The sequence below is a fragment of the Fistularia commersonii genome, chromosome 5 (genome assembly GCF_037954325.1).
Source record: "Fistularia commersonii isolate RoL2024-O1a breed Wild chromosome 5, RoL_Fcom_v1.0, whole genome shotgun sequence".
Classification (NCBI taxonomy): Eukaryota; Metazoa; Chordata; class Actinopteri; order Syngnathiformes; family Fistulariidae; genus Fistularia; species Fistularia commersonii.
This window is the reverse complement of record NC_141288.1, coordinates 11,712,798-11,729,106: the sequence shown is the minus strand read 5'-3', so window position 1 is coordinate 11,729,106 and position 16,309 is coordinate 11,712,798. Positions and strand designations below refer to the sequence as shown.

Sequence of the window (16,309 nt, the reverse complement as noted above, 5' to 3'; positions counted from 1 at the left end):
AACATCCTCCGTCGAAGGACCACAGTTTCAACAGGAAACACCGAAAAGGGACGCCAAAAAAAAAAAAGAATAACCGGTCCAAGAACGTATCTCTGTGAGTGTTGGCTTTAAAATGTCCGACGAATCCAAACTCAACGGAAGGCCTGCAGCCAACAGCCAGCTTTGGCCTGGGGTTACCTTCCAATCGCTATGTGCTTTGTCCTGACCCCCCCTCCCGTCTCGTCTTGACCGACACGGACTATCCGCTGACGTGTGCCGAACGCGTAACCTCGCAGCTGCGGACTTTGAATCGCTCACTGAAAACACTCGGTATCGCCCGGTGAAATTCGGCTCCGACGAGTTTCGATCGGGTGTCACGAGACTTCAAGGTCCGTTGCTGCCGAAGCCCTAAATTTTAGGGGAAAGCGTTCCTCTCTGGGAAAGCGATGGCATGATGTTGACTCGCTGAACCCAAACAGACCTTTTCCCATTATCAAACATCAACGCGTCCTTGAGTCATATGCCATTTTTCGACCGGATCAAAACCAAGGGAACACATTGTCTCTCGGCTTCCTTTGTTATTCAAAGTGTCCCGGCAGCTCTGGGATTGGGCTGCGCTGGGTCTGCCCCTGCTGCTCTGATAAGGGAGGCAGGATAGTGTGGGGTGGAGTGGGCAGAGAGGGAGAGTGAGAGAGAGAGAGAGAGGGAGAGACTGGGCAACAACTCTGCAGCCAAGGAAACCGCAGAAAAACTCTTCCCCCAAATCCCCAACTCTGTGTCCAGGGAGAGAAAGAAGCAGCACAAACAAAAGCATTCTTGGCTCTTGGTTTAAAGGAAAAAGGAGAGAAAATACAATAGGTCAGGCCAGATCACTAACTTGATACAAACCAAGGGAGAAAGGCGTGACAGAACGGCGTCAGTCACTTTATCTTCCATTAAACATCTCCGGGCAGAAAGTGAGAGACGGTCGCGTGGAACTGCATGAATGACAAATACATCTGGGGGAAGAAGTCAGCAGAAACAGGATGAGAGCAACGACCGGGACCGCGTGGCTGCTTCTCGCACTCAGTGAGTCCACCTTTCTGTTTCACTCACCTATCCTAAATGTCGAAATGTCGGTTGTTGTTTTTTTTTTTTTTTTTTAATGCCTGTTTGGTCTCAGCCTCCCCCCTGCGGAGCATTTTCTGAGGGGTGAGGAAAGAGACACAGAGAGCATCAGCAGCAGGTGCAAAAGGATGACTTTTATTATATGGGATCTACAGGAAGCTGAATGGGGACCGAAATTGTCCGGAGAATTTTAAAAGTGATGGGAAAATGTTAAAGGCAAGGATTCTGTATGAAAAGCTGGTGCATTCATTAATTACACAGGATGTAAATAGTAATAGAATGGCTGATATTTTCACAAAATGAAATAATCTGATGATCCGATAGCAAGGCGATTAATTAAATGATTCGGACGAGGTTTGGAAATGTTTGTTCTGTCTTGTTTATATGGAAAAGTCAGGATCTTCTTATTCGTGAACAAACTTTAGTTTCTGATGACCCGTTTTCTCTGCCACGTACATACAAGTTAAAATAATTGCAGTGACGCAGCGATGTGTCAAATCTAGGGTTTCATTCCTCTGAAACGGTCAAAGAAAGTGACGGCGGTGATGTCGAAGTGTTTGGACTATCACGTGCTGCCGCAGCGTGAGTTTTTCACAGTTTTTGGCGGGGAAAGATGGTTAAGTTCCTCTCAAAGTGTCCTCAGGAAGAACTCACTCAGCCTGAGCCAGATCTTCAAGAGTCTCTTAAAGACAGCCTCAATGGTTATTTTCCTTCATGACTCTTTCAGATCCATTGCGGAACCTCATGAAATTATATTAGATGTATATATAAAACCAGAAATATACATATAAATTGCCAGAAGCTTTTACACTTTTCTGCTAAATGTTTACTAAGGGCAGTAGATCCACTTGATTATTTTGCAAGATGATAACAGCGTGCGCAAGTTAAAGGTTAAATTGTTCCTTTAAAAAAGAAAGATATTAGATCTGTTAAATGTCATAAGTAATTCTTTTCATAATGAATTCATAATACCTTCAAATGAATAAAAATAAAGTAGTCGTTTATTTATTTACTTACTTTGGGGGCAATTTTTCATCATGTAGATTATATAGATCATTTAAAATGTGCACATCTGTGAAAAGACGGTAAGCACAGCTGCAGTGTAAATACATTTAAAACAAACTACAAATATGGATACCTTGAAGAATGGACAATAAAGATGAGCCACTCTCTTAACGTCATCCCCTGGTCCACTGGATGGTATTATTCGTATCCAAGCAATTACTGTGATATATGTCAACGATGAAAATCATTCCGTCCTCCGTATTTCAACCTGAGGATAGTTACTATTTTGTAGTTTTTACATTACATTACATTACATGGCATTTGGCAGACGCTTTTATCCAAAGCGACTTACAATAGAGGACATAGGGACTGCCAATACACGATGCACAGGAAATATACAGAACAGTAAGCTTGGGTTAGTGAGGATTTTTTTTTTTTTTTTATGGACAGAGACACACAAACGTACACACACACACACACACACACACTGCATAGCCTAACTGTACAACTGTTTTCTGTACAAAAGAGTTGTCGTTCCCCACTCGGTTTTCGCTCGTCCTGTCTTGGAACATTTTTATGAAATCTCTATTAAAGCGGCCTCAATCCCATTTAATAGCTCAGCTAAACATATGCCCCTTCAACCCCCATCATTCTGCTACTAAGGGCTTCCTAATGCCCCCCGCCAAAAAAAAAAAAAACACACACACATACACCACACACACACACAAACACACAGTCCCACGCTTGAATAATGAAGTGCCCCTGTGACCCCCCACCCCCGTCGCTCAGCCCCCCCAACCCGGCCGAGGGACGAGTGTTTGTCTTTAATTATGCACCTGCCTCTAAATTCAGACAAGGGGGAGGGTGGGGAGTCGGGGAGGGGGCTTTTATTTTTCCAAACGTGTGAAGCTGCCACACACTCAGTCCGAAGACGGCCCCGGCATGCAAACATCCCTAAAAATAGCGTGGGTGGAACTGCATCTGTGTGTCTGCGTGTGTGCTCAGCGGGCCTTTTCACGCTCTTCGGCAAGTGGACGATTCCCCTCGCAGAGTTCGGATGCGCCGAATTCAAGGAGAGGGAGGGGTTCTGAATCCCTCTTAAACATAACATGGTTTGCAGCGGTTACGGTGCTTTGATTGTTTATTAGAAGAATTACTTGCACACACAAAATAAAAGAAGAATATAATTTAATTTTTTTTTTTTAATTCTTTTTTATTAGCAATACCCTTTTATCCTCTGGGGTCATGGCAGGGGTCACTGAATGCTTCTTCCAGGCAAAAGAGACCCTGCGTGAAAACAATCCCAGGGACAATTTGCGAGAAAACTTTTTTCTCCTTCCTTGTTTGCTAATTGTGAAAAATGAATTTGTAGTTTTCTGTACTTTTAAGTAACTTTTACCTTTTTTGGTAATTAGTTTGACTTTTAAAGAAGAGTTAAAGGTCACAAAATATTTTTTATTGGCCACAAACCAAAGCATGCTTCATGGGGTATATCCAATCATATTGATTGATTGATTGTCATGGATTTGCATGAAGAGTCAAAGGACCTTGCACTGCACGATTACATGGATCGAATTTATTAAGCAAATGAAAAGATAATGTGTTTCAGTATCTCATTAATAAGCCAGAAGTGTCAATAGTGGCACTAATGCCGTTGGAGGCAAGCTCAGCAGCTACTTTCACACTGATCGTTTTGACATTATGATATTCCATTTAACGACAGAAAAGAGGCACGTAGCGTCACTGCCTCTGGTCTACCTGGTTACAACAAATACGCAGTTTTTTTCTTGATACGCAAAGAGGGGGAGAGCAAGAGAAATAGAGAAAATAGACTACATATAAAGGAGTTTTCAGGAAACAGAGTGCAGTCAGAAATACTTCTATTGGTGAAGTAGTACACAGTAAATTGTGTTTACCCATCCTCCTAACAGCTCTCACTGTACTCTTAAGATATAATAACAATAATTTATCCTTTATTAATCCCCATGAGGAAATTCATTCTCTGCAATTAAGCCATCATGGATGAACCATGAGCAGTGGGCTGCCGTCGATCAGCGCCACGGGAGCAGTTTAGGGGTTCAGAGTCTCGCTCAACAACGCTTCGACACATTAGGAGGAGCCAGGAATCGACTCCTCCCAGCGTATGTATATGTATGTACCTATATGTACATCATAGTCACGTCAGTTTTTTTTCTTTAATATTTATAATAAATCCCGAAAGCCATTCTCCTTTTAATGGGAGGATGTTTGACCTCAGGCCCGAAAAAATCTGAAAATGGGCTTTCACCTCCAGCTCTTTTTCCGATCTCTGGGTTGAACCGGCGATTTGATTGACACCACAAATCCATCAGCTGGAGAGCCTTTTCGCGGTTGGAACATCTGCACGGAGAATAAAACGTCTAGAGAGGCATTATCTTTAGTTATCGGTGCCATCCAGCACTTCCTAACCCCACGCAGATCATCTCTCCTCTGCTTTTGGGGGTTCGCGACCTGTCCATTTCCTACAAGATAAGCAGCAGACGGGGCTCCCGGCCTCTCCGGACGCCGCTCACTGCCTGGTGTCTGTGCTGGACGAAGAACATGAGAACAATGGATGGGAAAAAACTTTATCAACATCCCGGTTCCCAGGGTGTGGCGACAGGAGATGTTATTGACTCTTGCTGCTTCTCGTGCACTCGGCAGCGAAGAAACGGGGAGAAAACACGTAGGAGAGTTTTGGTTTGTGAAGCAGATGGCAGGATGGAAGATGGTGTCACCGGCTGTTTAATGAGGGGAGAAAAACAATTGCTTTCTAGCTCTCATCATGTTCAGTCACACAGCTTTTAAATTTTTTTTTTTTATTATTATTGGGAGCCATGCACCATCTCCACACATCAGGTGGAAGCTTATTTCTAGCCTCAAGCTGACAAACTCTCCCCCTGAGGTTTGCAGGAAAACCATCTTGTGTTTTTTTCTCAAACAACTAAAGTGAAAGGAGGTTTTCAAACTTGGGAAAAAAAAGAAACGGGGAGAAAGAAAAAAAAAAAAAAAAAAAAACCTTCCTACCGCTCAGTTAAACATGACCTGCACAAAAAAGGCAAATATCAAACACAAGCATTTCATATGTGGGCTATTTCAAACTGATTTCAGCCTTCAAAATTTAGTTCATTTCTCTATCATTTTTTGTACCTTCCCAATATATCTGTGATTTCTTGAAACTTAATTTACAGTTTAAAACACCAGAGGGGTTTGAGGGAAAGGGGATGATAATACACCAGTCACTTTATAAAACATGTTCGGAATTTCTCATTTTTTTTCTCACAATATCCATCAGTTTTTATCATAATGAAGGTTTGACATAACAGATTTAATGTGTTTTTTTTTCAAAGCCCCATCACAGACCTTTTGGGAAACCCTGGAGTAGGAGGGTCGATCAAGATCCCGTCCAGGTGCAGTGGATCTTGAAAGGTCAGACGAGACTAGTGTGATATTTAGGTTCAAGGAGGAAAAGCTTGTCGTGAATCCTGGCGTTACATCACTGTCTGATTGCGCAGATAAGACAGGCTCGGCCTTGACCTCCACCGTGACCCCACACTCCCTCGCTCTCCCTTACACACCCAGGTGTCCATTAATCAGCCTCGTGGCTGGTACTGCCGCCACCCCCGCCCTTGCCCATCCAGTACCTCCTCATTCCTCACACACACACACATGCACACACACACACACACATGCTTGCACGCATAAACAAATACAAACGCACATTTTCTTCATCATCAAACCCTGTCATCCCTCCACACCAAGATTGGAGGTAAACAGAAAAGTTCTGTTGCCTTATTAGCAGAGAGAAGGGTGTGTGTGTGTGTGTGTGTGTGTGTGTGTGTGTGTGTGTGTGTGTGTGTAACGGCACCGATCACAGCCTCAGGAAAATGACAAATCTCAACTTTCTCTTCCTGAATTTAATATTTTTGTGGAGGTTTCTACTCTGAATTTGTTGATCCAGTAAAGAGTTGAGAATCAACTATTGTGACACACATGCACGCACGGACCAGTTTCCGCATAAGTGGATTTTTCTGACTATTTCTTTTTTTTTTTGTTGCTAATTTCTGAATTAGTTGTCATTGGAATTCAGAGTTTTTGATGGCTTTTCCCGTCAGGCTTGAACTGACATTTTGAGGGCGGGGTTCAATTTTGACATTTCTTTTATCAAAAGATTTATGTAAAAAACTAAATATTACTAATATACTTATTTCTGAAAATCCTGTCACTACTCACTAAGTGAGGTCTATGCCTACGTTTTGCCTACATGCCCCCCTTAACTTTAAGTTGTATTGATATTTACCATGTTGGTCAGTTCAGCATGAATGTATGTGAGAGGGGGACACCAACATCTGTGTGCGTGTTTGTGTGTGTCAGTGAGTATGTGTGTATGCATCTGTGTGTGTGTGTGTTTGGAGAGGAATGTTGGGTGTAACACTAAACTTTTATCATTTATAATGTGGGCACCCCCTTCCCCAACCCCCCCATTACAGATTGCATAAAGACACATACCAGTCTGGTTTCTTAGGACAGGGAGCAGGGTTGTTACTGAATGACGTGAACCTGTGTGTGTGTGTGTGTGTGTGTGTGTGTGTGTGGTCAGTCATTTCCATTTGGCCATTAGATTTACAGCCCCCCCCTTTCCCTCGTTTGTCTTTTATTCCCACCGAGTGTTTCTACATTCATCCCTACACTGGTGTTCACATTGTGATATAACAACTCCTCCCTCAGGCTGCCCACCCTACACATACACACAAACACACACACACACACACACACACACACACACACACACACACACACATACACGCACTGAATTACCCCTCACAGTGCAACACAGGAGGGGGAAAGAGAAGGGGTGCACGTGGACGTCCCACGCGGGCCTTCACCAGATGGTCTGGTCCCACTGATCCCTGCAAGTGCTGCCCTTGTCAATCAATGACGTTTGCTAGAAATAATATGAAATTCGGCAGAATCAGCCCCCAACCACCCCGGAAAAAAAAAAAAAAATTAACGATGAAATGTATGTATGTATTTATATGGTTCTGAGATGTCTATTTGGTTGAGTGGTCACTTCTGACTTCCGACTACTGGTACTTCGGATCTTCTGTGACTGAATTACACTTTTTGTGAGTCCCTTTGGACAAAAGCGCCTGATAAAGGACTGTAATGTAATGTAATGCAAAAAAACAGTTTTTGCTACATTTCTATCCTAATACATCACATGAATATACATTTTAAAATTGTAAGCTGTTTTTTTGAGTGGTGGAAAAGTTGGCGCTAACCAGAGCAGAACTGTTGTCTAGTTGCTTCAGACACAAACAGGCTCCAGGAACGGACCAATTATATGGCAGCTCCCCGCCATGTTTTTTTTCTTTATTTTCGCATTTCTTTAATTCTGCCTAAAATGCCATGGGATTTCTCACCCGGCTGAGACTGAGCAGAACTCAAGCTCTCTATTGGTCAAAGAAAAATATTGGCCTTTAAAAAATAAAATAGCTTTGAAATGGCAGGGAAGGTTGCCCAATCCAGGGCAGCAATGAAATCACAGCTCCGCTTCAGGTAAATGACACATCGTGTGGTTTTTCAAATATCAGGGATTTCTGTGATGGAAAATGAGAAAAAAAAGAAAAAAAGCTCCTAACATGATAGTCCTTATGACCTCATTATAAATGATGAATTACTTTGAAGCTTGACCATTTCCTTGCATTTGTCTCCCCTCAGTTTTCTTTTTTTTTTTAAGCTTGTGCTTGATTTCAAGGAGTTTAGATACATTCATTCATTCATCATCTATGCACTCAGGGAGACGGGGAAGCCGGAGTCTACCTCAACTGTCATTGGGTGAGAGGCGGCGCCAGAATTGATCGCCTGGTGATCACAGGGCCACGTATATATAGACATGCAACCATTCACCCTCTCATTTATACATCTGGGAAATTTAGGGTCTCCAATGAACCTCTTGCATGGTTTTGAACTGTGGGAGGAAACCAGAGAACCCAGTGGAAACACACACAGGCACAGGGAGACACAACATGCAAACTCCAAAAAGAAAGGACCACTGTCAGAATCCAACCAGAGACTGTCTTGCTTGTTTAGAATTTGTTGTTTGTTAAGTACTATAATAGTTAACCACTGCTTCTTTTCCATTCAAATTGAAGCTCTCCAGCAAACCCTCCCGGTAAGCTGTCATTGCGCCTAGAGAAAGTCTTCCTCAAAATTTTTTTTTTTTTTATTTTAAAACAGCGTCCAAAATTTGTTCAATTTGTTCCATCTTAGCTGTTTTATGTGCAGGAGTCTGGCACACCATCAGCCTGTTGAACTATTGCCTTTATCAAGGTTTGGACAAATTCAAACACCGGCAAAGTGCGAAAAGGTCAGGGGAGGAAATGCGTATCTACTACTTACCCTTTTTACACTATTCTTTGAGTCCGGTTGGAGGTCAGAGGGGCTGCCCCCCCCCCCCAATCTCCCACCCGCACCACTGTCGGACGAGGGGTCAAGCGGGTCGTGATCGGGCCAAGACGCGGCATCCGGCACTTTAAGCAGGACAGTCTGCGTGTTGAAGGTGCTCAGATTGTTCTCGCTTTTCCGACGGCCATGTTGTAAAAACAAGCCCCGCCCACTCCGACACGCAGGGTTGGGAGTTCATCTTTTATCTGCGAGCTTAGAAGCAATTTATTTTTTCTCAAGTAGAACTTTAAAAGCAGGAGCTAAAATTAACTTTCAGTTAATCTTTGAATAAAATTATCATACAAATAGGCTTGTTTATTTCAGTGAGGTACTTGTTAAGCAGAATACTTTGCATTACATTTCAAATACATATACATTTCTATGTGCTTCCCTCCAGACTGCAGGAGTCACCATGACGTCCGCAGAAGCTGTAAAGCTGTCACTTATATTATTATCGGGTAATAAACCGTGGCGGATGCAGGTATTTTTACATTTTGTAGGCACTGAAAGGACACTGGACGCCGAAACGATCCTTGCCTATTGTTGCACAAGGGCTCGTTTCAGTCATTTTTTTACACAACGTTACCATTCCTGTTCCTTTGTGTTGAGAACTTCCAAAGGGAATCAACTTCCATGTCCATATTGTCACAGGGACGTGACAAGAAGCTCTGGCCTCTGCAAAGCATTGGTGCTTTTTCTGTGGCTCTCTGCCCTCCTGCTCTGTGAAAGAGAGGAAACGGCACAGCCTTAGTCTATTCTGGGAACAAATGACGACTTCACCAAAACAAACTGAACTTTCTGAAATGTTTTGAAGTGATATTGATGTTTCTCATTAGTTATCAAAGGGGTTTTTCGAACATTCGAAGGCGTCATATTGTCCATTCGTTGCCCCCATGTGGTCCTTTCTCACCAAGTCAAATAACAGGTGGAGGTTTTGTGAGAGTTTCGAGGGAAGCTTGTGCCGGAATGCGTGGGTGAAGTAAAAACAGCCGGGGTGCTGATAGCGAGGGGGGCCGTGAGGCCGTCACTCGCGAAGAAACAGATGCATCAGTGACAGCCGGGGTCAGCCGAGGTCAGCGGGGCTCAGCGGGGGTCATCGCTGAACACGACATCGGCTCACCGCCGGGCACGGGGCCGGGTGAATCTAAACTCGACCAAAGATGAGACTTTCTTTTCCTTTAAAACAAAAGACAAAAAAATCAGAGGTAATCCCAAACTAATAGCTGTGAATTATTCCCTGAAAGTAAAAGGAATCACCTGAAGTTGTTTTTGTTGTACAATCACCTAAAAATTACATTGTTTACATAAAAAAAAAAAAACATCTAAAAAAAAAGAAAAAAAAAAATCGGGCAAACTTATAATAACAAGGAACACAATTAGAATTTTGCACTGCAATTGAGTTGGGAGGTAAAAAAAAAGTTCAGGACAATGACTAAAAGGGTCCCTGAACTGTTCAGCCAATAAGAAAGAGGAAAACTGAGATCTCAGTTTGAGCAACAAACACCCCCCCCCCTCCATCCCGACCCCTGGGGGCCACACAGGGAGGAGACAAAGATTAAAGATCTTACGTGCAAAAAAGATGATCCAATATATTCATTCATTTGCTTTTGGACTGCAGATCATTAGATTGGATTTATTCAATGATCATATATTGTTCAATAGATTGGTGTCAAAAAGGGCGCGTCAAGTTTGAATGTGATGAGGCATTTAAAAATCATGCATAAAGTCAGAATACGGCAGACGGCTAGTGCGGTAAATAAAGGCTTTCTAGGGTCACAGCTTTATTGTCCTTTTTCAAGCTACAGATTATCATTTGAATCATGATATGATGCCTGGTGACTCTTTATGCAGATGATTTATATGAAAATTATGGAAATTTGAGCATAGATGAAGGCTCATTATCATTGATAATGTTTCTTTGCGGTGATGACCATGAAGATATGATGTGATAATAAGCGTAGAATTACATAACTTATGTGCAACCTAATGACGGGCCCTGCGATTTGTCTAAGTAAACTCACTAAAATGTCTCAGATTAATGTAACAATATAGAAAGATGTGACAGGGGTGCTGTCATTGGGTGGAGGTCAAAATGCCCGGGGATGGCTGCGTGGGCGAGCCGGACGCCATTGTTCTCCGATTGGGATTGTTCTTGGGGAACTCACAGGAGTCCACGGTCCAGGGTGTGGTGTCTCAAGGTTATTGTGTCAAACATCCTGTCCTTGTTACTTTAAATAGATTAGCTATGGCTGTACTGATTTGATACTGACATCTCATTGATATCCCATTATATGTAATAGCCCCCAATCTGTTGAGAACTCAGAGAAGGTTCTCAAATTATTCACAAAAGATATGTGACATCGCTTTCCTCAGAGGTGCAACAGAAGGCCCAACATATAAGCTAAACACTTTGAATTTGTATCTTTTGATACAATGATGTTATAAAATGGCATTATTTGTACTTTTTTTTTTTTTTTTTTCCATATGTGGAGATTTCTCATTTGGGAGGGGGGTATTGGTGGTTGGGCATTTTTAGGACAGTCAATCCACTGTACTCCCTCAGAAAGTAAAATATGAATTCAAATATTCAAAAAAAATCTATATTTCATTGACCTGGAAAGTGGAAAGCCTACAAATTACTGTGTAATAATTTGAGTCAGATGTTACTCTGGACTCTTGGGACAGAGTACATGCAGGTTGGGAATAAACTTTAAAACCAACACCTTCAGTGTTTTTCATCAGTTTGACTTCCCAACAGCGGGTAAAATAACAAATAATACAGAAGTGGAATTTTTATTTCACCTATTTATCTTCATGTTTTCCTTGTCCACAGGTTTGTTATGTCACAGTGTCTTCTCAGATGGACCCTCCACTGCGGCCACTCTTACCAAAAGTGATTCCTCAACCGTGGTTGGCACCACTCTTAAAAATCAGGCCAACATGGAGACAACAAAACCAGCTGTCTCGACAAATCTTACCACACAAACCACGAAAGTACCAAATATAACAACAGCACCAAATCAAGTCGAAAAAACAACTGGATCGCAAGAGACTGGAGCAAAAACGTCCAAAGCGGTGACAAATGGAGATCCACTCAAAGGTGGCAGCACTCAGAAAACTGTGACCCAGGTGGTCACCACCATTCAGCAAAGCACCAACCCCACCCCGACAAGCACCACTCCTGACAAGGCAGCTGAAAGTGGAGCCCCCAGCAGCACTGCCAAAAACGCTGTGGCTCTTTCCTCTCCAAATGCCATGGGCAATACCACTCCTGCTGGTGCTAGTACTAGTGCTAGTGCTAATGCTGGTACTGGTACTGGTGCTGGTACTGGTGCTAGTTCTGTTGCTGGTGTGACTCCCAACAAAACTGGCCTTACAACCTTAGCCTCAGCAGTGATGGGGCTATCCATCACCACGACCCCTCCAGGAGTCATTATGCCCAGCAAGAGCCAGGCATCCATCACACCGGAGGGAAATGCTCCCAGCATCAATGTGACCAAGGACTCTCTGACCTCCACAACCTACAAACCACCAACTAACCCCGACAATCAGTCCACAGCACAGACGGTCAACACCGCCTTGAGTGGAGGCGGTGTTGACAGCCAGCAAGGTGAGAGCAACTCAACACCTCTATAGCTCAATGAGCAACAAAATACAAAGGATGCGCAAGTTGTGAATTTGGGATATTTCACTGTCGATCAAATTAACATAATATTGAATACAAAAAACACAATCGTAGCAGCTGTGTTTGTGTGTGTTCCATTCAAAGCCACAGATAGCGTGAGACCAACATCTACAGGGGCGATAACGATAAAAAGCTCGACCTGGGTGCTGCCTGGCCCCACAGGGACCCCGTCCCCCACACTCAGACCTAAGAGCTCCAAAGCCCAGCCCTCCGGAACCACAGCTGGAAGTGTGTTCTCCATATCCACCACGGACAAAGACTTACAGAAATTTTTGGTGAGATCCAAGCTGACACCCATGTTGGCATGAACGAGTGAGGTTGTATGTGGGTCATTGATTTCTTCCTTTGTTTTGCAGTATTCGCTGAACAGAGGACAGAAGGTAAGACTACTCGACTTTAGGACGTAGTTTTTTCTTTCTTATTTCCTTTTCCTAGATGTGTTAATAAAAATTTACTCACTGATTCAACAATTGATTGATTGATTGGTTGGTTGGTTGATCGGTTGAGTAATGGATTGATTGGTTGGCTAGTTGGTTGTTTGTTGGGTTGATAAGAGGTAGATAGGTAGGTAGATAGTTTGCCCGCTTGCCTGATTTATTTTATATAGCTCTAGATTATTTTGGTTACATTGAGAGGGTGCTTTGGTAAATGGCCACTCATTCACTTGCGGTGTGCACAATGTGCTTTAACAGTAGATCATGTTCAACCCATTCACACACGCATACATGTACTCACCCACACTGATGGTGACAGAGTTACCACACAAGTTGCTACCCGGGCCAAGTTGTAGTTAGTGTCTTACCCGAGGACACTTCGGCGTGCAGACAGGAAGAGCTGAGGAGGTCCACCGGCAACCTTCCATTGGGAGAGGCTACAGCCTCCCCATAAGAACATACGACAAAACAAGATCAGGGATAATTAATGGGTGATAAATATACAGTATCTGTGTTTAAAGCTGTGTAGCAGGTCAATAATAACACAAGATTAAATAATAAAATCAATTAATGAAAAATGACCTGTTAGAAGAAATGCAATATATATTTGTAAGATTTTTTTATATAAAGTACAATTCGATTTATTTCTTTTGCCCTAGAATTACTTTGGGAAACAGCGTAACATGTACATACAGGAAACGTGTTTTTAAAAGTTTGTTTGTGTGTCTTTAACAAAGAAGGGCCATTTATAAGGAGCCACTCTGTGTTTCAGGAGGACGAGGAGGAGAACAGCCACTTGGTGAAGGTTTGCAAGAAGCTGATGGTGAACATAAAGGACGGAAACTGCACGGTGTTCTGGCGCCATCAAAACAACAAAATGCACTTGGACAGCGTGGAAATTAATGGCAAAGGTGCTGGGCCACGCGCACACACACACACGCACACACTTAATTTTCTTGCAGCATCTTGCCAATATGACTTGTTAGAAATTTTGATCTCCTTTGGGTCAATTAATAACCTTGGCAATGTATATCTTATAGTGAAAACAGAATTGGCATCTCAGTTCTACGAAGAGTTCGCCAAGGTAAGAACACGGTACACGTCAACAGTTGCATGTTTACTATTTGCACATTTGAAGTACTTTCACGAATTCGGGACTCGCGACACGTAGGAATTGCGCATTCATTCACTTTACCAGTTTGTTCTTGAGATCCGAGTACTCCCATCCTTCGCGCAACATGTGTAGAACTTGAGTCTGTGGATAAATAAATGTACAACATAAGACTCCCTGGGAGATAAAGCATAAAGTGCATGTATATATATATATATATATAATATCAATAATTGGATAGGTTAAGATCTAGTGGAGGTGGCGAGTGCCATGCTAATTAAAAGCAAACATTGATATCTCCTCATGTTTTCCTTCTAAAGAAACCAACGGATAAGAAAACCCTGATTGCCATCCTGGCATCCTGTGGGGCCCTGCTCATCATGATCGTCATCCTCGCTGTGTGTGCCTCCCATCACCGCAGGCCCTATTCCGAGAACCAGGTAGATTCCCTGTTTGGATTTTTGGGGTTGCATGGGGCAGGAGCGATTCCTGGTTCAATTCCTGGCTCCTCTGAGTGTGTCGAAGTGTTGTTGAGCAAGACACTGAGCCCCTAACAGCTCCCCTGGTGCTGATCGATGGCAGCCTACTTCTCATGGTTCAGCCATGATGGGATAATTGTAAAGAACAAATTTCCCCAGAGGGATAAATAAAGGATAAATTATTATACAGGAGACACATGGGTCTTACCATAAACCTTAGGATACAGGCGCAATCCAAAGGACAGAGTCTGCTGATCATGATTTGGTGCTGCGGAAGTTCAGCTCCTCTGCAGTGAGACAGCCTAAGGATGAGCATTAAAATGGAGACAGTAATGTGTCAACCATCCAGTGAAAATGTTTTAAATTCTATAATTCAGTAAGGAGAAAATTTGAGTCATGACAATTGCAAATTAGATAACTTCAGATGAAAATCAACCAGATGGGATTTAAAATATGAGGAAATGCCATGTGTGAACTGTTAAGACATGTGCGAGATATGATAAAATTGGGGTGAAAAAAAACACGCCATATTGTGCAAACAAGCAAATGAAAAATAGCATGAAACCATGTTAAAAAAAATAAATAAATAAAATTACAGCATCTTAACAGAAATTACCAGGTGATTTGCAGGGAATCACCAAGAAATCACCAAAAAAAGGAGGAAAATACTATTCTAAATCTAGTGAGGAATTTCTCAGAAAATCCAGGGAGAAATAACAACAAAAGAAGAGGAAAAGAAAGTATAATAAATGGTCTTAAAAGTTCAAAGAATTCACTTTAACACATCAAGATTCTCTCACATCTTTAATGGAGTGTCTGGAACTGATGGGGCCGAGAGCACATTCCCTGCAATTGATCCTCCTATTTAATATCCAAAGCAACACCTGACAGAGGAGCTGCACACGGTGGAGAACGGTTACCATGACAACCCGACACTTGAGGTGATGGAGGTGCAGCCCGAGATGCAGGAGAAGAAGACGGCGATGAACGGAGAGTTCAACGACAACTGGATTGTTCCCATCGACAACCTCCTGAAGGACGACATCCCCGACGAGGAGGACACACACCTGTAGGACTGATGTTACCCAATGCCTGCGCTCGCACGCACTGACGCACACACACACAAACACACACACACACACACACACAGAGAAACAGACACATATACAGAGGTGGACGTGCACTTGTTGGAACCGGCGTCAGACACAATCTTAGTTGGAGGGTGACATATGCATATACATACATACACACATACATACACACACCAACACACACACACACACACACCTGTAAGACAGACAGCACACACTCCCAACAAGGCAACGCACAGGTAGAACAGATAACAACCCCCACCACCACCACCACCACCACCACCACTACACACACACACACACACACACACACACACACACACACACACACACACACACACACACACACACACACACACACACACACACACACACACACACACACACCTCCCTACACATAGAAATAGTGTATTTTAAATTCAGTCCATCACATTGGGCCTTACAATCCCTAGTGAACAGAAAGTATCTGGTCACTTTCTGTAACTGGTGTTCCATATTATTAGGAAAATTAGCACAAAACATTTCTAAGAGACTGCTTTAATAAGAAAAGGTGGCGACATATAGACACACCCCAGTGACATCTTTGACCCCCAAAACACAGCACCGGTTTGTAACTGACCCTAAATGTCAGTGTCTGTCCATATCAGGAAGTAACAATTCAATTTTAGCAAAAAAAAAAAAAAATCTGTATTGCTTTAAACCTCCAGTAAAACAGCAAATCACCAGCTGTCAGACAATCAGGTTAAAACAATCTGATAGAATCCATTACTGAACAAAGGTGTGATGACTGTTATGACTGTGGTTAGGAACAGACTTCTTGGACTTATTAGGACCTTATGTTTGTGGCACTTAAGTCCAACCTTTTATTTGGAGACACTTTCAAATTCTCACTTGTTTTAGTTTTATTTTCATGATTTCCTGCCTGCAGGTCAGGTTACACAATTCACCCACCA

At 42.7% G+C, this 16,309-nt stretch overlaps 1 protein-coding gene across 1 annotated transcript; it reads left to right on the top strand.

Annotated features, from left to right (window-relative positions):
• Nucleotides 1–640: 640 nt before the first annotated feature.
• Nucleotides 641–15,743, top strand: podxl (podocalyxin-like). Its single transcript, XM_086146826.1, has 8 exons — nucleotides 641–1,047; nucleotides 11,390–12,166; nucleotides 12,326–12,516; nucleotides 12,598–12,621; nucleotides 13,448–13,586; nucleotides 13,716–13,759; nucleotides 14,107–14,226; nucleotides 15,144–15,743. The coding sequence occupies exons 1-8, from the start codon at nucleotides 1,005–1,007 to the stop codon at nucleotides 15,336–15,338; spliced, it is 1,533 nt and encodes a 510-aa protein (XP_086002952.1). The 5' UTR covers nucleotides 641–1,004; the 3' UTR covers nucleotides 15,339–15,743.
• The last annotated feature ends 566 nt before the right edge of the window (nucleotides 15,744–16,309 follow it).

Bases quoted from the DNA above. Each gene is read 5' to 3' on its own strand.
- podxl (XM_086146826.1), top strand. From the start codon at position 1,005: ATGAGAGCAACGACCGGGACCGCGTGGCTGCTTCTCGCACTCA. The intron at 12,517-12,597 runs GTGAGATCCAAG...TTTGTTTTGCAG, and splicing joins AAGACTTACAGAAATTTTTG to TATTCGCTGAACAGAGGACA. The intron at 13,587-13,715 runs GTGCTGGGCCAC...TATATCTTATAG, and splicing joins CGTGGAAATTAATGGCAAAG to TGAAAACAGAATTGGCATCT.